The following is a 26,058-nucleotide window of genomic DNA, read 5'->3' as shown; positions in this document are numbered from 1 at the left end:
AAACATCCTAAGTGTTGGTATAATTAATAAGGAGTTCAAAGGAATAATTCATACACAAAATGACCATTTGTGAATCAGTCAGTCAGTCATGCCTTGTTACCTTGAATTTGTGAAGAAAACATTGTATTTCTCACAGATAATAGCGAACATATTTATAGGGCCGATTTTTAGGGCCTTGTTTAACCACAGCAAAACTATATCAAAACAACCGTTTACAAACTCTCAGGTAGCTTGTGCAGTATAATGAAAGTCTAATTTATACAATCGTATGTTCAGTATTTCCCAAACATTTTGCATTTGTTTGGCTTTAAAGAGATCTTAGATAAGTTTTATTTTCAGGTCAGTTTTATGGATTAAGGTTTTAGTGAAAATGCTTTTTTTTGGTTCCCCAGTAAATCAATCAATAAATAAGTTTGCTGTTTTCTGTGGAGACATGCGAGAAAAGCAAAGTTTTCTTCACAAATTCAAGCTAACACGGCATGACTAATTGATATACAAATGGTCATATTGTAGGTGAAGTATTCCTTTATATGCAAAAACTGGCTTTGCTTTGATCACATCTGTTTGACAGTGGCCTGACAATGTGAGTGAAGAAGGCCACATTTTCAAAACAGGGAGAAAACCAAGCATAAAAATGCAAATACAGAAATCTCTCATGTGAAATGACTGATCGAAGCCTCTTCATCGCTTACAATAAGAGGTAGGTTGTGAAAATAGATTTTCAGGGTTTAAAAATAAATTGCTGCAAGGTTTAACATCTCCACTCTGCCTGTATGAGAACAAAAGCAATTAGTAGTCTACCAGTGATCATGTGTGGAAATGTTCAAAGCCCAACATCTTGTCCTGCATCCCTGCATGTACAGTATGATACAAACTGCTATATGTAATTACACCATGTTTTAATCAAGAATAATTTGAGCATGTTTATAGCATATATATCTATTTTTTGTTATACTCTTTATATAATTCTTACATGAGACCTGAATGAGTAAATTAAAAGTAATCTCTACTGCAGTGTTTTCATCCAACTAGTAGTTTTCAGCTAATTACATTCTCCCAGTTGGAGAAACAATCACACTTTCATATTTGAGATTATTAAACAAGCAGGCTGAGTCGTAAAGTTGAGAGAGGAACAGGCTGACATTTGACCACTGGATGGTGGCAGTGGTGGTTCCTCTTGTCGGAGCCATACCAGCAGTGAAATGCCACTGTCAGTTATTGTTCTGTGGTTGTGACGGCTTATGTGAAATCCATTTTCTCTGTTTGAATACATTCTGTCAGTGAAGAAAAGACCCAAAACTCAAGTCTTCTCTGCCCGGTTTTTGACAGGGAGCATCTGACAGCAAATGGCTACATGGCCTCTGCGCAGATGAGACATCCATCTGTCCTTGGACTGCCTTCCATCTCTCATAATGGCTTCATCTTCTTTACACTAGTTTACAATTACTTTACTCCTATTGCCTTGATCATCTGACAGATTTGATGGGAGACTGTCACAGACATGTCTCATTCATTTTATTTATTCAGCCCCCAATATCACAAACCACAGCATGATCTGAGGCGTCCATAAACTTCATCATTACATTGATTTTTCTTTTCATATAGTCAGAAGAATCATTTTTGTAACAGTGAAGGGCACAAGAATTGTCTGCTCGTTATGTGTTTGCTCAGACAGACAAAAATAGTAGTAGTAGTAGTAGTAGTCATACTCTATCTGCCTTGCATGGATCATTTTTCTATTTTTGCAGTTATTTTAGGGTTTTCTGCAAAATTCATGTTGGTTTCTATCTGTTGTGAAACTACAGTAACAACTCTTGAAGGCTTTACCAAGTTAATTAGCAGTTTATCTGGGGTGACCAGATCCCACAAAAACAAACAAAGTATGTTTGTGTATGACAGTGTGGGACAATGTGTTACCAGTGCTGAGAGGTAGACTAAAATTTCACAGGCTACACTGAGTTACAAGTAATTTCCCAGTCTTTGATGTAGCTGCATTTCTTTTTTGTTGTGGTAGTTTTCATCATATTCCCCTTAAATCTGCGTAGCTTGTGACTTCATGGTGACTTGCAATTTCCCCCATTGGCCAAAGCGTATGCGACGGTGACAAATTAACCTGCACTTGACACGTGTGCATAGGGTGATTGACATCAAACACAGCTTCATGATGACAGCCTTCCCTGCTTTGTTCACAGCCATTGGATAAAAGCCAGATTTTAGAAAAGCGTCCGTCCTGCAGTGATTTGACTTTTCGAAACTGGAGCAAATCAAAATGCAGGACACTGTCTCAACATGTGGGATGCAGGACAAGGGATAAAAATGCTGTGCAGTCTCACATAAAAAGGGCCAACTGGTCACACTAAGTTCATCCCATCATTCTCGTCATTTTTCCACATAAAGTCTCAGCGTTATTAGGTTTGATGCCTGCAGCAGGAATATGTAAGACAGAGGAGACTTTTCCATGATGACGTTTGTTTTTGACCCTGAGGGATTTCACAGAGCTCCAGCCAATATTTGACCTGGCAGCATGCACCCAGCCTGTCTGACAGTGCCATGGCTTCGAAGAAACTTTGCCTCAATCCTGCTGTGGCATCATGACACTTCACTCCACTCTGACTCAGCTCCAACATCCCGAACTCAAGCATTCTAACATCGTCAGAATCTGTTCAGATCCATCTGGGATGGTTAGATCAGGAGTCTACAGACTCTAATTAACTGGCTTAGCTTCTGCAGTTGAAAACACAGACTTTTATTCATGTTTGGACCGCGTAACACAAAAAGGAGTAATAAAATCACATGCTCATTAAATTGAGTCAGCACAGTCAAAATTTGTACCAAAACAGGACATCTTCAGTTAATTAATTCAGCTATTCCGAAGTTGCAGTCCCTAATTTTAACAAAACTGTTTCATCATTGGAAGCCAGATCTTAAAGCATTTACAGATCTAACCAAGTAACAGATCAAGTTGAAATAATTGGAGAGAAATTAGAGACTCAATATTGGTGATGCCTTAAAAAACTGTCACACAGCTTTGGGTCTTGGTCAGCAGTATGTGTTTGACTGAATTAACTCAAAACAACTTGAAAATTCAATTTGGTGCCTCAGCTGTCTGAGTGTTGTCGAAAACAAGCCAAGTGATATTTTATAAGCTTGCAATGTGGATGAATAATGCAATAATGGCTTTCATTATCAATGCGGGTGTTGTTATCTCTTCCTGTTGTTGTTGGTTAAAATAACACAATGGTGTGACAGCTTTATTTTGAGCAAAATATAAAGTTTACTTGTCTCTTAAAAGTAAAAATGAGTCAGAGTTAAAAAAGAAAAGATGGCAAAAAGCATTTGTACACTGTAGAACATATATTAGCATAACGATATATTGTGCGTGTGCATCACAGCTTTCTACTGATCACCTTTAACCTGTCCTGGAATAGGTTCTAAACTGACTTTACAACAACTGGATCAATGTATAATATGTAAATGCAGAAATAAACAACTTAGATTTACTTAAAACTAAATAATCTCTTTCATAGACACCTCACTATCAATGCTGTTCCTGTTGGTGCACAGGCAAGAGCGTAATCTTCTTTCTCCATGATGGGAGGTAGCTTTGCAGCTGTATCTATTACCTAATTTGCTGAGGAAAAGAGACAAACAACCTCGAGTGCTAGTTGTGGGACTAGCTAGTTCTGATGGGGGCAGAAGGTGTGAGGTGACCGCAGGCTTCCAGGACTCCCCGGGACATGGATCTCGTATCTGGTATCAATAGATGCCCCGCCTAACCAGGTTTACTGTTTAAGTACAAAATCACCTTCCATCATGGAAAACTCATGAAGGTGCACAATACATATCAGGCCAATAGATTATCAGATGATAGTGAAAATTTCGTGCAATAATTTATTATTCCAATAATGAAATTATAGCCGATAAATAGAGCCAATAATACAAAGCCAAACTGCTTTCAAATGGCCCAGCTTCTGCACTGCCAATAAACAAAGGGAAGGAGAAGGAGAGCAAGCATAGCATGCTATCTATAGAGAGCCAAACATTTTGTCACCAGTGTGGATGTTTTTCACAGTTTTAGCAGAAGACAACATGATTGTGCTGGGGGTCTGATCTTTTTCTGTTGCTGCCATTACACTGGTAAGATGCAGTTCTAAAGGACCGTCCACAGCCACTGCCTTCCTGGCGAAAGGTTATGAATTTCTTTTTAAAGTACAAAAATGCGAAATTATCAGTGAAAACTGTGTTTTTAAGGAGTCCTGCAGGCTCCCAGTGCTGTGAGCTTGCTAGATATAGCTCAATTAACAAATGCAAGCCAGTAGAAAGGCCGCAATACTCAAAGTAGCACAAAAAAACTATGATGATGGCTAGCAGACTGGCATCCTCAGCAAGCAGCACCTGGTGATAGAGGCATCTGCTCTGGTCTGAGGACAAATCAGGACAGAGCTAATCAGGACAAAGCTCATTAGACCTGAGAGCCGGCAAAGATTAGCCTGGCTTTTGACAGCTTACTCTTGCTGCTCAGAGAACCGGGGTTATGCAAGTTACCTCAAGTTATGTATTTCTGGGGTTGTTTGTGAAGTTAATACAGTATGTCATGACATTTTTAAATTATTTGCACCGCCATACTTTAAACCTGCATATTTTGTTACACGTGCTGTATTTGGCATCCCATAGAGTAGTGCCGCAATGAGTCCTAAAGCCTGGAAATGAGTTAGCATTTTGGCACTTCCAGTTCTCCTGTCCTAAAGTCAATGAGTTTCTTGAATGGGTTTTTGTGATAAATGCCTGAAGTAAGGTCTGTGGGTACAATAAGCTTAAGAGGTTTTCAGGTTTTGTTCTATGACATCATTTTGAAGATTTCAAGTGTCTTTAAAAAGGCAGTTGCTAACAAGTGGCTAAATAAGACTACAGAACATCATCATGTCTAACTGCATGAAACATGGATTTACAGCCTTGTTGTGGTGCTGACATTAAAGTCGTGCAACCGTGGTACAGTTTGTTTGTAGCCTAGTGTTAGCTTTTTACTTCTGGGGATCGCAAAATTCATAAAAGTGGTGTTTTTGTGAAGATTATCTTGTTGAATAATTGAAATATCCTATTGGCTTTTTGCCAAGGGAACCAGGGTGAAGCTAACTTCCACGTTGGCCTACAAATAAACATCATCCCTACACCACTTTATTGTAACAGCATTATTTGAAATTGATTATTTTGAAGACAAATTGTGACAGAGCCAGAGATTAAAATAATTCTTATTGTCCCATTTGAATGAATGTGGTTTAGGTACGTCTGCAACTGTGCAAGTTGATGATACGCAATCTGTTAAGCTCCTCGTTGAATATATTTAGACAGAAGTTTCTTGGAGATTATTTATAATTCAGTAATGGAGTGCTCATTGTAGACACAGCTAATGTAAACTCTGACTCTAATAAGGATAAATTCATCTGCAGTTTTGTGCTCTCTGCTACAGTTGTGTAATATATTAAATCAACTACGGATAACAGTCATTTATTCACTTAATTATGTCCATTGACTTAGATTGACTGCAACTGTGCCTTTTGTATCACACACATTTGCTAAACAAGATAATGCAAGTCATTCTGAAAACCAAAGCAATGCTGATTTGGCCCCCATAGTAAGTCAAAATGTTGTGTCAGGACTGTTCATTTTACTGAAATAGTATTCCTTGCTTGACACAGCTGGACTAGCTGATATAATTAAATGGAACATAGTGAAGCCTGTCTCAATATTTACAGTAACACATGCAGTCCCAGTGTGTAGTGCGGGCCATTGTAGAACTCTCCTATCAGCCATACATCCTGCTGAAATTCTACATTAGCAGCTTCAGGAGGGTTGTAAATTAGAAATGAAGAGGCATGTAGTGACACAGACCTCCAGACCCACACTGAGGCTCTCTGAGGCCTCACACAAACCTCCATTTCAATTCTCCAAATAAATCCTTCTGTGGCCCGAACGGCCGGGAAGCCGTAATTCACAACAACACGCAGAGGAAAGAGAGACTCACATGATGGCTACATCTCTCAGTCCTCCTCCAGTGACACCAGAACACTCCCCGCTGTGATCCTCAGTCCCAAAAGCCCCAAAGAGCATCGTAGCAGTCTGACAAAACAGAGCTGTCACAGTCTGTCTGCACCAAGACACAGAGCAGACTCTATCCGTCTGCCTGTCTGCCTGTCTGTCTGTCTGTCTGTCTTCTGTCTTCTTTCCTTTCTGACATCCTGCCTTTCTCGTTTCTTCCTTCCACCTTCCTTTCTTTTCTTCCCTCCTTACTTTCATCGATCAATGTCTCCTTCCTTTATTACTCCCTTTCCTCCATCCTTCTTTTCATCTCATCTGATCTCTCCTTTCTTACTATCTATCATCCAATCATCCTTCCTTTCTTTTTTCCTTCCCTTCTTCCTGTCTTTGCTTTTTAACATTGTTCATTTCTTCCTACTTTTTTCCACCTTTGCTTCTTTTCTACCCTCCTTACTCTCATTGATCTGTCTGTCTATCTTTTCTTTCTTTCTTTCTTCCTTTTCTCTATCCCTCTTCACACCTCATCCAATATGTTCTTCCTCTCTATGTATGCATGTATGTATCCATCCATCCATCCAGTCTTTACTTTTTAACATTGTTTCTTCCCTCTTCCCTCTGCCTTCCCTTCATTTCTTCCCTCCTTACTTTCATTGATCTATATGTCTATCTGTCCATCTTTTCTTTCTTTCTTCCTTTTCTCCATCCTTCTTGATGTCTCATCCAGTCTATCTATCTATCTATCTATCCATCCATCCATCCATCCTTTCTGTCCTATTTCCTTTATGTCATTTCTTTATCCTTTCTTTCTTCCACCTTTCCTTCTTTTCTTCCCTACTTACTTTCATCTATTTACATGTCTGTCTATCCTTCTTTCCTCGCTTCTTTCTTTTCCTCCATCCCTTTTGTCTCATTCAATCTTTCCTTCCTTACTATCTATCCACCTCCCCACCCCTCCTCCCACCTCCTTCTATCAATCTATCGTTCTCCGTCTGCCTTCCTTTCTTTCCGTATGCTGTACAGATTGTTAAGCCCCTCGAGGCAGGTTTGTGATTTGTGATATTGGGCTATATAAATAAAACTGACTTGACTTTTTGTTCCCTCCCTCCATCCTTCCATTTTTCATTTCTTCAGTCGTTTCTTCCTCCCTTCCTTCATATTTCTCCTCCCTCCCTCCATCCTGTGTATCATGGTCTCTGGACACAGCTCTCCGCTCTGTACACATTCTGCTCCATGTGGCTTCAGCCTCATGTGTTGCTCATGTTTGGACAGCGCCGAGACAATCAGATCTGTGTTAAATGCGGCCTCACACTGGGCTCCACACTGATTGGTGTGTCAACACAGGCCGGATTTCAACTGCCTGCTCAAATGTGACTTTGTTTGTTGTGCCATCCATTCAAATCCGCCTAAGATCTCATGAACAGGTGAGAGCAAGCTCATCAGAATTGAGCAGGCAGTGTAAATCCAGCCATGTTGACTGACACACCAATCAGCAGAGAACAGAGTGAGAATGTGTGTTTGTCACAGAAAAGCTGCCCGTCCCTTCAAAATATGATGTTTCATTTAAGTCTTTATCTTCTTCCTGTGTTTTAAATGATTCTTTATTTATTGTTGTTTGTTTATTGTTGTCTAAACAGGGAAAACAATGTTTCCTTTTGTTTTAGCAACATGTCACATGCAGATGAGAGACAGGAAGGATTTGATCCAGTAGTTAAAATGAAGAGGCAGCTGGTTTTAAGGAAGCTCTCTGGAGGGTTTGGTTGGTGCTGGTTGGTTGGGGAGGTGGCAGAATAGAAGGGGGAAAGTCACAACCAAATCACTGCAATTAGTGGAAGAAGCACAGGAGACTAGTGCCCCCCAGTGTTTGCTCGATATATGATTAGTGTCTGTGTGCTGCTGTGAAATGACTAGACTAAAAACTAGAGTACAAATTATTTTCTTTTTTTTTGTTATGTGCACTGATCCATTGAATTTGGAATTTAGTTTTTGCCACCGGTATACCTTGAAACCTCACCTTTAACTACTGATACAATCATTTATAAATCATCTTTTATGTATCCTCTGCAGTTTCATTCTCTGTCATATCAACAAGGCGGGCAGAGTTGCTGAGTGTTTGTGCATGAGGCAGGAGGTCTGTCGGACTATTTGGGTGCTCAGTTGTAACATGACAAGAGGCTGGAATGCCATCTAGAGGTTAAGTGGCTAATTTTTATGTACAGTGGTGGAGGAGGTACTCAGATCCACTGCTTAAGCCCAAGTATCAATACGGCAGTGTAGAAATTCTCCAAAATCCTACTCCAGTAAAAGCATTAAAAATCAAATATAAAAGTAATCATACTCATTCTGCAGAAGAATGTCCATGTGACTGATATATAGGCCTACATAACAATAAATGTGACTGTATTAGATTGCTAATACTGATGCAATAGTTTGCAGGTGGAATTTTACTGTTGTAGCTGGGAACTAGTTTTAACTGCTTTATTTGCAGTACAAGTTTGGTCCTTTGGTTCTGAACGTAGGGATCCAGGCCTCTCCAAACATCACAAGATAAATCTGACAGTTCATGAGATAATTACTTGGGAGGGAAGGAATAAAAAATAAAGTTTGTATTTTTGTTCAGTACTTTTTGTTAAATCTAGAATATTTTTTCCTGATTGGACTTCAAATACTATTGAAATGAAATTATGTGAGAAGCGTCTTGTTTGTGGAACTGCTAATAACTTACAGACATCTGACACATGATGAAGAGGTCACAAGTCAGTAATGTCGGGAGCCAGTGGTTCAACTTTTTATTTTGTAATGTGACATTCTAATCTTAGAGGTAACTAGTAACTATAGATGTCAAATACATGTAGTGGAATAAAAAGTAACAATATGTCCTTCTGAAATATAGTGAAGTAGAACTATAAGGTAGCATAAAGTACCTCAAAATTGCACTTAAGTACAGTGCTGAGTAAATGCAGTTGGTTACTTTCCATCACCGGTTATGTATCTGGGGCATCATTTCAGTAATATGACATTACAACACTGAATGTTTAGTGTAATCAAATTTGATAGAGGTTAAGAAGGGGAAGTTACAGTTTACATAGGCCTATCTTTTTGTAATGGAAAAGTCCAAAGGATTCATCCTGGACTAGTTTCTTATTCATGGATGAAGTCTTCATTACATCCCTTTCAGTGGCGATTCTCCATGGAGAAGCACTAAGACTGTATTGACCTACATTACTTCATGTATTTTCAGCGTACAGTATGTCTTTAGCTATTCTTCCTCGCTATGACTCAGTATCCATAATCCCTTTGTGTAGGCTGGACTGATGGCATGTGTACATCATTCATTGCTCTCTCTATCAATGGTTATTTTCCATGGGCAGGTTGCTATCAATGTGTAACCAAGATGAGCCAGGAAGTTGATGTGATTCCCATAATTCCACAGGGCGCCGCTGAGCTGCATTTGCCTTATTGTACATTACAGACTGAAATGGTAGAGGCTTATCACACACAGCAGGCTAATGACATATCATTACAGGAAATAGAAATTTAAAACATACCTTTGTTAAAGTGTGTGAAAGAAGCACTATTAACTTGTTCTAAAGACCCATGTGGCTCAGTATTGCTGAAAGAAAAAGGTAAAGACACGATTCGCTCTGACAAAGTGCCAGCCTGGTTGGTTTAATGACATTTTAAGAACTTCATCTGAATATCCCATTGAGCCTAATGAGGGATACATCCTTTCCCCCTGGAGCTAAAGTCCTGTCTCTGTGGGAACCGACTGATAGCAGGTAGACTTTGCCCTGAAGGGGAACCAACAATACAGGAAGAGCAGCAGTGCAGATTCCTGGCTGTCACAGCAGAGGTAAGACACATTACAATGGATTAGAGTTGTAATTAATTGATTTATGTGAACAGACCAAAGTCAAACAGCAATTGATCACTTGTTGAAGACTTGGAAAACACAAGGGGTACTTGTGAAAGTGCTTCATTCATCACATCACGGAAGTGATGTTCAAGCCTGTGCTGTGTACACGAACAGAAACAAAGTCCATTTTGTGTCATTTAAATATGTGAAAATATGTTTAAATATATTTCCATTGTGTCCTGTTCATGGTGAGTTTTAGTTTGAGGAGTTAAGGAAGCTGAATGTCGTTTTAGGTATGAGATGATTATCAGGAGTTCAGAAGTTCATTTCTAATTACAGATATTACAGGAAGTGTATATTGTTACTGATTAAACCATAGAAAGGCAGATTTATACGCAGCGCTGATGTTTCTTTGATACGGTTGTGAGGACTCAGAGTTTCTTATCTACAGTCAGTGTAGTCCTGGCTCTACTGAAGTTTTATATCATACAGAATCTGTCATTGTGTAACTAATTAGAACTTTGCGTCTTTAATGACTAATGCAGAACCAAGGACCTCAAAGCGAATCTGTTACACTTATGTCTTCACTATGTATAAAATAGAATCCCTGAGTTTACTGTCTGTCTGTCCTTCTTGATGACAACTGAATTTCCTTGGAGAGCAATTAACCACAACTCTATTTGGCCATTAAATATACATACAGCTCTATTAAATGGAGGCTTAAGGCCATAATTATGGATGTTAGTCATGGATGGCTTTCGTGTTTGTGTGATGCATCGTTTCATAATTACCCATTTATTTGTTCCACTCTGACATTGCCGCATTTGCCAGTTTAACATCGCTGATGAAAGCGCTGACACTGTTCAAAAGGATGCTTTTGTGCTGTCAGTCATGACCTTAACTTACCTCTATGTTCTCTGTCACTTTTGGCCTCAGTTGATGAAAAGATCTGCTAACTTTTGGCGGAATGGAGCAGACTAATGGCAGCAGCAATTACGGTTATGGACCTCGCCCCCCTCCATACAACACTCCAGACTATGGGCCAAGTTCTTACACGGGGGTGACATACAACGTTAGTAGCAATATTAAATCATTTTTTTAGCCTTACATGAGAAAGGGGAATTTGGTAGTGAGCTCCAGCCTTTTTTTCCTATTAATTTTGTATTCAGTGTCTAACTATTAGTACAGCATGAGCCAGAATCACACACTGCCAGCCTTTAATCAGGAGCTAATCATAAAACCTTCCAACAATGTCCACGAGCACTCTTTGCACACTTGATTACACATGGATGATTGATTTTCTTTCACTGATGCACCATTTACATTATTTTTGTGTTTTTCAGGATTTTTGTTCAAAAGTAGAATCTTCTACAAATGTTGCTTCAAAAGGAACTTTGGTATTTTTCAATCTGGACCCTATTTTCCTGTATTTTTGTGTCTAAGCAATTAATTGGAACAACAATTTTTGAAATTGGTCCAGAATTGACAGAGACAGCTCCAGCTGCAGCGGCGAAACAGGCTGCAGTGTAATCCCCACGGGCAATTTGTTCGCCATCAATTTATGTCCATTACAAGTGCTTGTTTATGCCACTGACAGGCTCAGATTGTTATTGTACTGTCTGACTGTCTGACAACATTACGGAAAGGAGTCCACAGAGAAATGAAACATTTTATTTATCTTTAACTGATCCTGTCTGTTTGTTAGTGTGTGTGTGTGTGTAACCTCACTCAGGGAGAAGTGTCGTTCTGAAATCTTGCAGAATTTTCAAAATCAGCTAAATATTCAGCCATGACACTGAAAAACTTTTAGATAACACTAAACTACGCTTTTTGTACTTCAACACAACAAATTCTGCCCAGCACTCAGCACCCAACTCTCACTAGCATTTCCATCGTTGTCACCTCTCATGAGATTCAAGTACAGTACAACAACAATCTCAGAAAATATCACAGTATACATTCATCCATTCATTCTTGCATTTTCTGTAACCTCTTATCCTGATGGGGGTCACAGGGGGGCTGGATCCTATCCCAGCTGACATTAGGTGAGAAGCAGGGTACACACTGGACAGGTTGCCAGTCTATCGCAGGGCTGACACATAGAGACAGACAACCGTTCACACTCACGGGCAATTTTTAGAGTCACCAGTTAACCTAACCTGCATGTCTTTGGACTGTGGGAGGAAACCGGAGCACCTGGACAAAACCCACTCTGACACAGGGAGAACATGCAAGAAGGGCTCCCCCAACCCCAAGGTTCGAATCCCCAACCAGGAAACCTCTTGCTGTGAGGTGACAATGCTAACCACTGTACCACCGCGCTGCTCATGATATACATATATATTACACAATTTTTATTATTGCTGCAATTACTATCTGTGACAGTAACCCTTAAAGGACTGAAAACAGAAGTTTTTTTTTTTTAGGATGAGCAAACACTTCACTAACACTAAAAATAGCAAAATGTGCAAAAAATGAACTCCTTGAGGAGGAGATGCACAAGTTAGATTCTCCATCCGGTTGCATTGGGTTTTTTTAGCACCTGAGACAAGTTGATGTACACAGTATAACTATCAATATTCACACCACAGTGTAAGGTTTGACGGCATACCACTGTCACAGAACAGACCAGCAAAAGGTGTGAAAAAATGTTTAATTTCTCTCAGAGTCCTTTCCATAATGTTATCAGACACTTATAATAACAATGTGAACCTGTCAGTGGCAAAAACAAGCACTTTTATTGGGCGTAAATTGACGGTGCACAGTTGCCCATAGGATTACATTGCAGCCTGTCCGCCGCTGCAGCTGGAGCAGTCTCTGTCAATACCGAACCAATTTCAAATCTGTTGTCTCCATTAGTCACTTTGACACAAGAACGTGGTAAAATAGGGTCCAGGTTGAAAAAAAATACCAAAGTGTCCCTTTAAACTACCTGTGCTGTTTTTGGTTTGGATCAATCAGGTGGGGAAGGGGAACATTGCAGTGGTCTCCCCTCCTGGACCCTACGATAACATGGGCCATCCTGAGGGACAGGCAGCAGCTGGAGGCACCCTGCAGTATGGTCAAGCTCCTCCTGACTACTTTCACGGCTTAGAGGATAGTGGCTTCAGTGACGCTGCCATAAGAAGAGGTGACGGCTAGAAGAAGCAGGAATGGGCAGATGGAGAAACAGAGAGCCAGAGCTGAAGAGGGATAACAATACGTACTCCCTCATTTGCTTGGCAGTGTTTCCTTGAAATTGATTTGAAATTGAAAATTGTTCCCTGATCTCAGCTGCACCCTGCCTCAGCTTTTCACCTCCCATGCAACATGAATTATCTTTTTTTTTTTTTCTTAAACGACAGAAAACAGAAGCATTTTTAAATGTTTTGCAGCATAAACAACCCGGCCTGCCTGTCTGCTTCGCTCTGGCAGATTTTGATTGTTGTTGTTGTCGTCTGTCTTTCTCCTATCTGTCTACCTTCTATCTGTCTTGTCTCGCTATGTGTCGATGTCTGTTTTTTCTGAACAGGTTTCATAAGGAAAGTCTACTTGACCTTGATGATTCAGCTGCTGGTGACTGTCGGGATCATCTGTGCTTTTCTTTACTGGTGAGACACTATTACACGAGGGAGTTTCTTCCAAAAAAAGGGGATGAATCTGTGTCAGGCACCTATCCATCATTCCCACATTTAGTGTTGTCTGTCAGCTTGTAAGAGCACCCAACATCACACAGGAGCACAAGTACCATAGTTGTTCCCATGAAAAACTTTGAGCATGCAACCCAGCACTGCTCAAATCATTATAAATATGTAAGGCAAGATGAGACAAGATGGTAGATAATAAAAGGGCATTTTTGCCACATAATACTTTTGCTTGCAGTGGTTTGAAAGCTTTATGTTTTGTATAATAGATGTGGTAGAGCACTGCTACAGTAATTTCTTTTCATAAATTGTATTCAGCTCCCATGTGCACAATGCTCTGTCCTCTGTTAATATTTAATACAATCATTCTACTGCCTGTATCAAATAAATGGTTCCTCTATTAAACACCCCCCTCTCCCTCTGTCCTTTTCTCTTATGGAATAACAGGGAAGATCTCGGGAGTTGGACATGGGACAACCCCTGGTTCCCCTACACTATGATGTAAGCTATCAAAAACATACAGCTAGATTGCCTAGCACACTTTGTTGCTTTAACCAGTTTGACCACCTACAAATCTGTCCGCAAGTTACCTAAATGAAAATGTCGCTCATGGAAACCCACAGAAATAAATCACAAACTGTCACCCGGGTCTGAATCCCAATCCAAGAAACTGCCAGCTACACTTCATAAATAATGCACTCAGTGAATTCACATATTGAACACAGTGGATTTTTCTGTTTATAGCCTTTTTATTTGCTATTTACGATACACTCTATATTCTCTGTGAAATAGGGCGCTGGTGATGGTGCTCATCGTGGCCTTGTCCTGCTGTAGCAACCTCCGTCGTCAAGTCCCCCTCAATTTCATCGCCCTGGGCCTGTTTGTGAGTAGAAGCAGTACCAGCCAGGCATCAAATTAAACCTCCGCCACACCTGCTCTATTTCACAGTTTTTTTGTCATGTATTTACTTTCCATTTGTCTCTCCCTCCCTCCCTCTCCCTCCCCACTTTCTCCCCCTTCCCCCCTCGGTCTCAGACTATTGCAGAGGGCCTGATGCTCGGATCCGTGACAGTGTGAGTGCTTGTTTCCAAGGATGAAACCCCACCTGATGCTGACTCATTTACACAATAATAACCCTATTTGATCCATATCTGATAGCCTGTTGGATGCCAGCAATGAAGCCATCAAACCTGATAAGATGTTATCATTGCTGGTTTAGTAAATTAAAAAGCACATGGAATCACATTTTCCAGAGGTTCCGGCAGGAGATAAATCAGAAGCATCGCAAATTGTTGAAAACCAATTTTTCTGTACCGGTTGCCTGTGTAAACACACGTTACCTTTTCCATCTGTGAGACATTTCGTCTTTTAGCAGCTTGTCACTCTGACAGTGAAGGCGTCAGTTGATGCCTGACTATCAATAATACATTTAGATTATCATATTTATGGGAGATTGCTATAACTGAAGCTGTAACTGATATGAAATGAACATAGGCAATACATTATGCAATGCACGTCCAGAGGGGGTCCCTGCAATCACTCTGGTTCAGACACATAATACAGACTATGAAATGAAAAAACACCACATTTCTTATAAGAAAGTAATGTTTCGCTTTTAGGTTAGAACAGAACCCTACTGTTAATGTATCCTCTCTGCTTGCTAAATAGTTTGACATGATACTATGGGGTGCCTTTCCCACTGCATATCTGTTTGATATACCCATCTGCAGGTTCTATGCGGCAGAGGCAGTTCTGTGGGCTGTGGGGGCAACGGCGCTGGTGTCCTTCGCCTTGACTCTGTTTGCTATGCAGTCAAAGGTAAGATCTGTCACACACTCTGAGCTCCGTTTGCAGCGCAACCAAAAGTGAAATTCCATAAACTGCGGCTTTGCTATGCAGTCAGTGGTAAATGTCCATATACTCAGCTGTCTTTCCTGTGCAGTCAAAGGAAACGTGTTAAGCTGAGCTGTTGGCCAGGTTCTCTCATGCAGTGTTTGTTATATGCACTCACTAGCAAAGGTTTTAAAAGTCTGATGGCTTTGCTGTCCAGGCAAAACTATGATTACTGCTGAGATCAGTGTGTTTGTCAATCAAGTTAATTCCTTATGTCCAGTAGTGGGACAGAGTTAAACCTCCAGGCTGTCTTCGTGCTGGCTGAGGCTCCTACCATAAATCTTGAGTCCAGAAATGGCCTGGAGCTCTTTTGTTATTTGCTCAACCCCCCTCCTCTTCCTTTTTTGTCTGTCTCCTTTCACCATGAACTGTCTGATAAAGCAAACACGCTCTGAGATTAATCTTTAAAAGGGCCCTTTCAGGGACACACCGGTTGACATAATGCTCCTCCAGCCAGGTATATTTTAATATTGAGAAGGTGATGCACATATACTTGTTTTTCTGATCTCTCACCATTAATCTAGTTTTTTTAAAAATACAGTAATAACTTAACTCTTCACAACTTTTTGTGTTAAATGGACTTTAACAGTGTTCTTTACAGTCTATGGTTCTTCCTCAATGATGTCACTCGGTTTATGTATAATAGCTAACTGTATGCTTATGTAAGTGACATTTAAAAGTTTCATTATAAGTTGCGATGCTTTGTAAGCAAGAGTTAATGTGCACAAATGAGGAGACCTTTTGAGAATCACTTCATTGATGCTGTCATGCTGTTTCGATAAATGGCTCATATTCAGAACAAAAGTAATCATACAGGCAGCGGGGCAAAAAATTAGACAAGTGAAATAGATGTAGGCCAAATTCAAATTGCATTTAGAGTCCCTCTTAATTGCCTTTAAACGCAGTTTGGCATTTCACACATTTTGCCACTTATTGCATCTGAAGGAGCTGCAGACATTTATTTCGACTGCTTAGATTGGATAAAACTAGCAAGCAGGTGTCTAATGATTACACTGTGAACAAATCTGTTCTTAAACGCTCTCTGCTCATTAGTAATCTGTACAAAGAAGGCACATGCATCAGGTCTAAATAGCTTGCATATAGAGGAGGAAAATGTGATATAAATTAAAAAAAAAAAAGCAGTAGCATCCACGGCCCATAAAAGAGGTTGTTTTATGGGCTGAGTGAGCGGTCACTACCACAAACACTTTTGCTTTATTTTTTATGACTTCACGTTCATCTTGCAGATTCCAGCACCTCTTGCTCTGCAGTTACCGCTGTGCGCAGCGCCGTCTCTGTCACTGTGATATAAATGTCACACAGACTGCCTTGCATGCTTAGCCCATAGCTGCTCAGGTGATCAGCGTTAGTCATTCTCCTGTTGTAACTGCCATCTTTTTTCTGTCTATTTGAAAAGGGCATGCAGGCCAAAAGGCCACCTCCCCTCCCCTCCTGTGTGCCTGTGCTGCAGCTTGTTGATTAATTATCCAGGGTCATTAGATCCAGAATCATTCAGAATTTTCTTGTGTGTCGAACTGCAATATGTCTTCATCATTTACTAATCTGCAGCACCCTCACAGCACAGCTGCAATGCAGACGACCTTGAGTGCCCTGGCTTTTATGGCAATGATGAGTGTAAATGAGAAATGTTCTGTCTACTGTTTTCTGTTTGAGAGGCCGGTCACACTCATTGTCCCTCTCCTCTCTCCCCCTTTTCTGGCACCAGTGGGACTTCACTGGAGCAAATGGGAGCCTGTGGGTGTTTGCCTGGACCCTCTTTTCGTTTGCATTGCTTTGTGCAATTCTCCGATCGCAGGTAGATCAAGAAGCGGTCGTGTTTACACCTGTGTTTGCAGTGAGAAGAGGTTTGAAATGAATTGAAGTCAGAGGCAGTCAGTACATACGGCCTCATAGCTTTTATCCCCAGGATGTACTGGCCCTGACCTGTGTGCTGATCAGACTATAAAGAAGAGAGCGTGCACTCTGAAACCTCTCAGGAGCTGCACTGATATCAGTCCGATGCATTTAAATGTATACCTCTGTTTACTGTGTCGGCTGTTAGTGTCTTAGCCGTAAGCGGCGAATTTACAGAAATAAGCATTCCATTGATTTTAAACTGCTATTTTTACACGACGAGGAATGAAGTGGAACACAAAGTAAACACTGCTGTCTCAAAGTGTATTGTGTGCACCTATTATCAAACCTTTACCATCATATTTACCGTACGGAACAACTAGAACGGAAAAATAAGCCCACTTTTACAGATATCGAGTTAAATGATGAGGCTGAATTATTTTCTGCAGCAAGCACACTGTATCATCTCACTAAGATAGAAAATAACAAACATTTCACAGTTTTTTCACTGCATATTACCCAGCCATCACATATCAGTGTCCAGTCACTTATGTCGCAGAAGGCCTCTGCTGATCTTGTGTCTGCTTCTTTCAACAGTATCTTAACATCTTATACGCCTGCCTGGGAACCCTGCTGTTTTCTTTAGTAAGTACATGCACACGTAAATGACAGAACATGGTTTTCAGCAACACGGCTTGAATTGAAAACAGACTGAAACTGACCTTTGTAAAGTGAAAGAAACCATCATCAAACAAGACTTTAATGTCAAGTGAGTGTATGCGATGTAAGGTTTGATCCCACCCTGCCTCCAGTGTCTGTCACAGTAGTTAGCGTAAAGAGAGAGACTCTGATGTCCTTGTGCCCTTTAATTTCAATTATGCACTGCTTAACAGCAGTAGGCTTCATTTTCACAGCCACCTCTCTGCGTGCCTTTGGCATTAACAGCAAATGTTGTGACCCATCCCGTCAGCTGGTGGAACAAACTGCTACTGCACACAGAGCTGAACAGGCTGTCAGCGGCAAGTCACAACTTACTTTCAGCCCTACATGATTATTTACATGGCCTGTTTATCTGCGCCGTCCCCTCTTTCAAAGATAAGAAATACTGCCCGTGTTTTCTTTCAGACCGATTCTTGTAACCGGCTCTCTGTCTCTTTCATCACACAAGCGCACTGCCTTCAGACGTCAGTATTGGTAGTGCTGAAGCATCTCTGATCTCTCTCTGTCTCTCCGCAGTACTTGGTGTTTGATACCCAGCTTATCCTGGGTGGGAAACACAGGAAGTATGAAGTGTCTCCTGAGGAGTATGTGTTTGCTGCCCTCAACCTCTATTTGGACATCGTCCTCCTGTTCCTCCTCCTGCTGAGGCTCATCGGTCGCTGACACTGAACCACTGTGACAGGCCTCCTTAAAGGAACACTGAAGCTCTTCCCACACACAATATCAAATCATCAGGAGCATCATGCTGTCTAGGTTCACATTGAATGAAGATTCACAACCCTCTGTTAGTCCTCCAGGCATCTGCTGTCATTTTAAATATGCAGGGATACAGATTTGTTTTACTGTCACACGCCATGTTATTATGCACTGCAATATGCTGTGCAAAATGTTTGGGGTTTTTTTTTTTCATCATTTCTACATTTGAGATTCTTATGCGGCACTAGCATGCAACCTAGAACGTCAAACTCATGTGCTTAATATTTCTTTATACAATTACACTTGAGCTTTACTTTCTGTATCAGGAGATTAAAACTTTAAAAGGAAACACCACCTATGTTAAAAATACCAACATGTTATTTCCATGGCCAAGGACAGTTTGATCAATATTTGTAAACATGAGCTACTCCCTCTCAAAGCCAGAAACCAGAGGTAAGTCCTAAACTTGTGATGTCATCAAGTATGAAATCTGGAGCTGCTCCATAGACAATAAATGAGCGACTGATTTTGTGGAGCCACAGAGCGTCTGTTTTCCTCTGTTTTTTTCTGTACACAAATGAGCTTTATTTTCTATCGTATTGTTCTCAGTTCTGAAACAGAAACTGTACCCATATAGACTGAACCATCATGATATTGTGCAAACTACAACGACTGTTGCCCAGTAGACAACTGTCACCTGGTTTCACTTGCAGAGATATGTGAAATGGGCAAATTTGTTTATTTAGATATACACTCATCGGCCACTTTATCAGGTACACCTTCTAGTACCAGGTTGGACCCCCCTTTGCCTTCAGAACTGCCTTAATTCTTGGTGGCATAGATTCAACAAGGTGCTGGAAACGTTCCTCAGAGATTTTGGTCCATATTGACATGACAGCATCACACAGTTGCTGCAGATTTGTTGGCTGCACATCCATGATGCAAATCCTCTGTTACACCACATCCCAAAAGTGCTCTATTGGATTGACTGTGGAGGCCACTGGAGTACAGTGAACTCCTTGTCATGCCAGATTGAGATGATTTGACCTTTGTGTCAGGATGTGTTATCCTGCTGGAAGTAGCCATCAGGAGATGGTACACTGTGGTCATAAAGGGATGGACACAGTCAGCAACAATACTCAAGTAAATCATCTTTCTTCACCATTGTGATGTTTGGTTTGAACTTAAGCAGGCTGTCTTGACCATGTCTACATGCCTTAATGTTGAGTTAAGTTGAGCTGCTACCATGTGATTGGCTGATTAGCTATTTGCATTAACAAGCTGTTGAATAGGTGTACCTAATAAAGTGGCTGGTGAGTGTAGTTAAACATGGTGGTCGAATCTATCCAGCGTTTCTGCTCTGCTTATTTTATGTACTATGTTGCTTTCCTAGCATCTTTGATGAACCAAATCTACTGGCACAGAAGCTATGCAATGTTCTGCTGAGAGCTGGGGCTGCAGCAAAACGTATTTTAGCCACATAAGAAATCAGTATCAGTTTAAGTGCACGCCATGTATAGAATACTGTCATTGCTTTACCTTACACATTATCTGACGGAGGCAGCGGTAGACCAGAAACTCCAGTGTTCTGCAAAGTAAAATAACAGCTTCAGTTCCCCATCAGAAAGGGCCACCTGACAGAAAGGTAGAGCAGTGAAAATCCTCTAAATATAGCATACACTCAAAGTGATACTGATTATTTTTTTTAAGGTGGGCCTTTATTTAGGGGGCTAAAAACTACCAGTTGACGCAGCTCAGTGCCATGATTGTGATTCAATCTATACCCTATGACATCACAAGTTTGAGTTTTAGCCCTAAACCTTGGGGAAATGTAGCATTTTTCATGTTTACTAATATTTTCGGACTGTCTCAGACCATAGGAATAACCTATCAATTTTGAAAATGGGGTAGTTCCCCTTTAAGGCAAACATAAAATCCCTGAACAGTTCAGGTAGTAATTTACAGTATGTTGAGTCAGAGTAGTTCAGCCATCCTGTAATCTGTGCCGCAAATGTTTTAACAACTTATGGAATGTGTCCTGTAGTAAAGATGTTTTTGGAAACCAAACTAACTCCATTAAAGGACAGAATCTGTCAGCTTTCCACTCCCATAAAACCAGGTGGATGCTGTGATTTTTTTGTTTGCAAAACATGTTTGTTTAGAATGTAGTCATCACCACATCCCAATTTAAAAAAAAAAACATACAAATTAAAACTCAACACATATTTTATTGGCATCACACATCAAACATTTTTTCATATAAAGAGGGAATGTATCAAGTATAGACTATGAAAGTGCAAATAGCATTTCAAGGATTAGTTGCTTTACAATAGAAAATCTCAGTGAGTTACAAAATGTTATATGCCATTGTAAAATAAATCACCTGAACGTTAGAGGTGAAATACAAAGGAAGTACAAATTCCATTTAGACTTGTACCCATTTCATGCACAGCATACTGTTACACAAAAAGGGGCAACATACTGTATGTTATCTCCACTTCCATTAACCAAGTCCAACAGAGTTAGCTCCACTAACCATATGGCACTCACAGTTTCACAACTTCAAGACACTATCTTTAGATTTAATGTGGCTTTACACATCTGCTAGGGGAAAAAAAGTCATTTACTTCAGTCAGACATTAGTCTATGTTTAAAAACATAATTAAGTCTACAAGGTAAAATTGATCAATGTGTCATATGGGTTATTCACAATCCATTTTTTCCTTTAATGGATTCAATTGATTTCAAATAAATACCTACTTTATATTGCAACTTTCCTCCATTTTAGTGTCTTCAGGTGAGATACATGATACACATACAGTAGGTCAACTCATTTTCAATACAGTGATTTTAGTTTCTAAATCACAGAAAAAACAACTTCAAAATTTAGGGCAAGAATCCCTTCTGCACAAAAAAAAAAAAAAAAGAGAGAAATAAAACCTTTTTCAAAATATATGGGAACAAGATTTGAAAGTATGACATTAACCATTACCCATTATACCAAATCATATAAAATCAGTGTTCTCCATTAACATAATACTACTAGAACCAACAAAAAAGCCTCATGCTACAAATATTTTGATGAGAAAAAAAAAATCAAGATCTCATGTTTGCACACTATAAACTTTATGTGAGAGATATAACTTTAAGGTAACAGGTGTTTGTTTCATTTACACTGTAAATACTGTGTAATTAGCACTCAGAAAAATGTGTGGAAAAAAAAAAGAAATAACGGTGATTGACATAAAGGCACTGTGTCTCTAACTGCGTAGAGAACTGTTTCAAAGACATGGACTCCCCATGTGTTTGAGATGCAATACACATTCATGAACTCTCCATGCATTACCCTGCTGCCCGAGACATCTGTAGAGCTCGAAGAAGGCTTTGCTTATATTACACTTAAATAGGACCCAGAGATTAATTACAGTGACTTGGGCATGATTAATTAATTCGCCAAAGTCTGAATGAGATTGCCTGATTATCTCTCTCACTGGCCTTTCCTGCGGTATCTAAACAAGACAACTCACTGTCTACTTAGTCTGTCACGCTCCACATTTAGCTGCAGAGCTCAAACATTAATATCGGCGAGCTACAATGGAATTCAGACTATAGTGAACTGAGTGACACTGAGCAGCCCCTCTGGGCCCTCAGCATTTGTTGTTTCTAGAGATTAGAAGACAGTTCTCTTTAAAAGCGTGTTAGGATTGAAGCTCCAAGATGAATAATTATTGTCAAGTCAATTTTGAAATGTTTTCAAGCAGGCCACCAACGGTCCATTTAGATAATGAATCTAAACTATTGCGTGTGAGTGTTTCACATAATAAAATACACAACCATGATGGTCTTAAAGTACAGATTCACTGTACACAGCACACTACAGCTTTTAGATAGTAGTGAGATCTGGAAAATATCACACAGCCGCAATCTCAAATACAAATATGGCTCGAGACGTTCACATTTAAAGTTTAGCTGAGTTGTTGAGATTGTAATAAGCAGGCACAATTTGCTTTGAAGAATCCACTTAGTGACTGCAAACTGTGCTTTTGCTAGTCAGTGTTTGGCACCTATAAAGTAGGCAGGTTTGGACAGGAGCGGGAACCATCTCCCAGCCTGTAACCTACAGAGTGGAACAAAATATTGATCTGCTCATATGTACAGTTGGAAAAAACCTCCCTCAGACCTGATTCAGACACATACAGTAGGCTTTTACTCCAGTGGAAAAAAAAAGTTAATACCTGCACTAACACTAAAGTCTCTACATCTCTTATCTCCTCTAAAATTGATTTCAGTAAAAAGCAAGTTATTTGTATTCCTATCAGCACAGAATCATTTTTAGGAAATACATCCTTGGAAAAAAAATTGTTATCAAATCTAATCTCTTCTTCAGTTAGTGCTTTCTTTTCAGGAGGGCTGGTTGTCGGAGGGCTGACAATACAGTAAACGCAGGAAAACGATCTGACTGCAATGCTAGACTAACTAAGAGTCTAAATACCTCTTCCCCCACTTTCCAACCGAATACAAACTGACACATTCTTCATTCTGTTTACATTCCACCTTAATAGCTACTACGCGTATTCCTTAACTCTATTTCAATGCAATCTATAGTGGTTTTTGGCCTTTCCGAAAAAGCTCCTTCCCATCTCAGCCAGTCAGCTCATACCAAGTGCACCTGGTCCTCCCACTCAGAGGAGCTGGTGCTGGGCAGCTGGTCGGACACAGAGTCGCACTGCGGAGTGTCGATGTGGCAGATCTTTGAGCCTCCCCGTTCAGCATGGTCTCCACTTGTATCAAGGGTGGCCGTGTAAGGTAGTGGTGTGGTGTCCATCCCCGCTAGATCTAACTGGGTCGGCCTCTGAGTGACGGCAGACTCCTTGTCCTCCATGTCGCCCAGTCTCTGAGAGCAGAAACCCACGTCTGCCATCATTTCCTGAGGTTTCCTGTTTTCAGGCAAGACAGCCCCACCTTTCTCTTCATCCTGCAGGCACCCTCCTCCGCCTGCATGGAGTGCACCGAGGTTTGAATCAGTGTCGGAGGAGGCTGAGGGGACCAGGGTGATACCTTGAGGATTCATGTCGTGGAACCATGCCATGATGTTGCCCAGCAGGTTAGCATTTGCTACTAATGCAGAGGATGAGGATGGGTCATGGCTGCCGCATGTGGTTGAGTCTATCGTGTCACTGGAAGAGGAGAAGAGGCCCGTGGATGACTTGCTGCCACCCGGAGCCACTGGTATCGGCACAGAGGCCCCGTAGGCCCGGCAGTGACTGTCACAGTGCTGTACAGAGGTGGAAACACTAGTAGCAGCAGAGTACTGGCTGCTGATGTTGATGTTGCCAAGTCTAGCCATGTTATCTCCCAGCTCCAGCAGTTCTGAGCTGCTCAGAGAAGCTCTGGGAAGGACCTCTACACCTGGAGCACTCTGTTCAAGCCTAGAAGGCAGGGAGGTCCCGATGGCGCCAAGTGAGGCTTCGTTGGCAAGGACGTCATGGTTGGATCCAATCTCTGCCATCCCAGAGTCCTGGAGTGACAGCTGAATGGCCAGTAGAATGTTAGGGTCATCATCGTCCAAAGAACCGAGACCCTGCAAGAAAATCCAGGATACACCGTGTCAGTGATGCACACCAAACCAGTATCGTCCAGTAACAGAGCACCACCTGTTGTACACCTGCAGTTTAACTCCAACCTGCACCACTTTTTGGCAAGGACAGTAAAAGCAGCAGCAGGTTAGAGCTGCACATGGAAACATGCTGTGTGCCATCTACAGACAAGGAAAATAATAGCAGGTAATGGCAGTTTTTTCTGTTTTTTTAATACCTGCTGTGTTGTTGTTTGTTGCACATGTTTTTGAGTTTTACACTTTAATACTCCACTGTGGTCAAAGATACGACTGTCAGTATGGTGTATTTTTGTTACTGTTGAACAGAATAACAGTGATTTAGTTCGTCTCTGAAGTGGAAAAACTTGTACTGGTCATCTCTTTGATGAATAATAGATCTAACTCGACGAGCCTCAGTTGTCCTCACTTGTGTATGTTTATTACAACAAATCTGATCAGAGAAGCTTCTGGCACAGCACTTGTGCACGAACAGATATACCAAAAACTAAAAGTAATGTTACATCCCCTCAGCCTGATACAGTGTATCCCACATCATAAAGAATCATGGCTCATCAGGAGGTGTCAAAACAATGTTCATAACCCTCTGCCCAGACTTTTTACCACAGGACTCTGTCTTATCTCATCCTCCAGAGACCTAGAGCCTCCTCACATAAAGTATACCAAGTGTGAAGGACTTACAAAGGCCTCTTAGGTTAATTACCATGAAAGCATAATTTTTCTACAACAGTCTCTCGGTATGATCCAACTTCCCAAACCAGTATGTGGCTGTCAGTCTATTCATGAATTCACACTTTTATCTTTTAAATGACAAAAAAACCCAACTAAAACAGTTCGGAAATACAGATTAAAGCAAACATTACTGGAAACCAGAATTGTGTATTTGTCGGGAATTATTACAATCTGGGGATTTGGTGCGCTAGTGAGTTTTAAAAGCATCACAACAGGAGTATGTGGGATTGACTTTAAAATAAACTCCTGCGGATGTTCATTGTGATAAAGGAACATGTTGCCCAATAGTTTTTTGGAAACAATAAAGGTCTTCGCATCTATAATGTATGAAATTTTATGCCTTATGTGCATTATGTACATTAACTTCATCTGTTTAATTTACTAGACAAAAATCACGGTTTTATTAATCAGTTATATATACTCATACTACAATTTACAACTGTCAAAGGATTCTACAGCCCCATTTCCCTGAAATTTGACTCTGGATTTAATCTTCTACCTTTTGTATAATTTAACAGTATACACAATTATAATGTGAAGAAATGCATTAGACTTTAGTAAAGTTTTCTGTAAGGAATACTTCACCCTCAAAATGACCATCTGTATATCAATTACCCACCATATGTTGCATTGGAAGTCGTTTTTCTCGCACGCTTCCGGTGAACTAAGAATCCAAAAATGGAGATTCTTGATGAATTGGAGTAAAACTGGTCCTCGTTTAAGCAAACGTACAAGCAAACTACATTAAAACATCTGTTTTTGCAGAATGGGGAACTGAACTAAAGGTGAAACCTATGCTTTCATCAAAGCCAGACTCAATTGACAAAAATAGTAATTTTACCTCACTGAACATGGGAACTACTGGTCTACCACTGCCTTGACTGGTAGTTTGTGATATTGTGTGACTTTTGTGTAATCCGAACTAACCCTTTAAAACACTTAAGCCACACAATAACACAAACAAACAAACTGATCGAGGCAGCCTGCAACTCCTGTGTTCAGTGAGGTAAATGTCTATTTTCCTTAATGGAGTCTGG

The 26,058-nt window shown here is 40.5% G+C and overlaps 2 protein-coding genes across 4 annotated transcripts in view; one reads left to right on the top strand and one right to left on the bottom strand.

Annotated features, from left to right (window-relative positions):
- The first annotated feature begins 9,665 nt into the window (after window positions 1-9,665).
- Window positions 9,666-19,216, top strand: LOC117265340 (protein lifeguard 1). The gene is made up of 11 exons (XM_033639775.2): window positions 9,666-9,886; window positions 10,826-10,961; window positions 12,851-13,019; window positions 13,401-13,479; window positions 13,960-14,013; window positions 14,305-14,395; window positions 14,548-14,585; window positions 15,243-15,330; window positions 17,132-17,221; window positions 17,857-17,904; window positions 18,496-19,216. The coding sequence occupies exons 2-11, from the start codon at window positions 10,857-10,859 to the stop codon at window positions 18,640-18,642; spliced, it is 909 nt and encodes a 302-aa protein (XP_033495666.1). The 5' UTR covers window positions 9,666-9,886; window positions 10,826-10,856; the 3' UTR covers window positions 18,643-19,216.
- Window positions 19,217-20,885: 1,669 nt separating this feature from the next.
- Window positions 20,886-26,058, bottom strand: part of LOC117265339 (ankyrin repeat and IBR domain-containing protein 1-like) — a 38,865-nt gene continuing 33,692 nt past the window's right edge. For all 3 annotated transcript variants that reach the window (XM_033639773.2, XM_078171921.1, XM_033639774.2), the window contains exon 20: window positions 20,886-24,256. In XM_033639773.2, coding sequence (XP_033495664.2) covers window positions 23,330-24,256 — 927 coding nt within the window. In that variant the 3' untranslated portion in view covers window positions 20,886-23,329. The remainder of the gene's footprint in view (window positions 24,257-26,058) is intronic.

Source organism: Epinephelus lanceolatus, chromosome 10 (assembly GCF_041903045.1).
Source record: "Epinephelus lanceolatus isolate andai-2023 chromosome 10, ASM4190304v1, whole genome shotgun sequence".
NCBI lineage: Eukaryota > Metazoa > Chordata > Actinopteri > Perciformes > Serranidae > Epinephelus > Epinephelus lanceolatus.
The sequence above is the reverse complement of the archived record's forward strand: the minus strand, read 5'-3'. Positions and strand labels throughout refer to the sequence as shown.

Excerpts from the sequence above, each read along its gene's own strand:
- LOC117265340 (XM_033639775.2), top strand. The coding sequence starts at position 10,857 with ATGGAGCAGACTAATGGCAGCAGCAATTACGGTTATGGACCTCGCCCC. Across the intron at positions 10,962-12,850 it reads ACACGGGGGTGACATACAAC|GTGGGGAAGGGGAACATTGC; the intron begins GTTAGTAGCAAT and ends TGGATCAATCAG. Across the intron at positions 13,020-13,400 it reads TGACGCTGCCATAAGAAGAG|GTTTCATAAGGAAAGTCTAC; the intron begins GTGACGGCTAGA and ends TTTTCTGAACAG.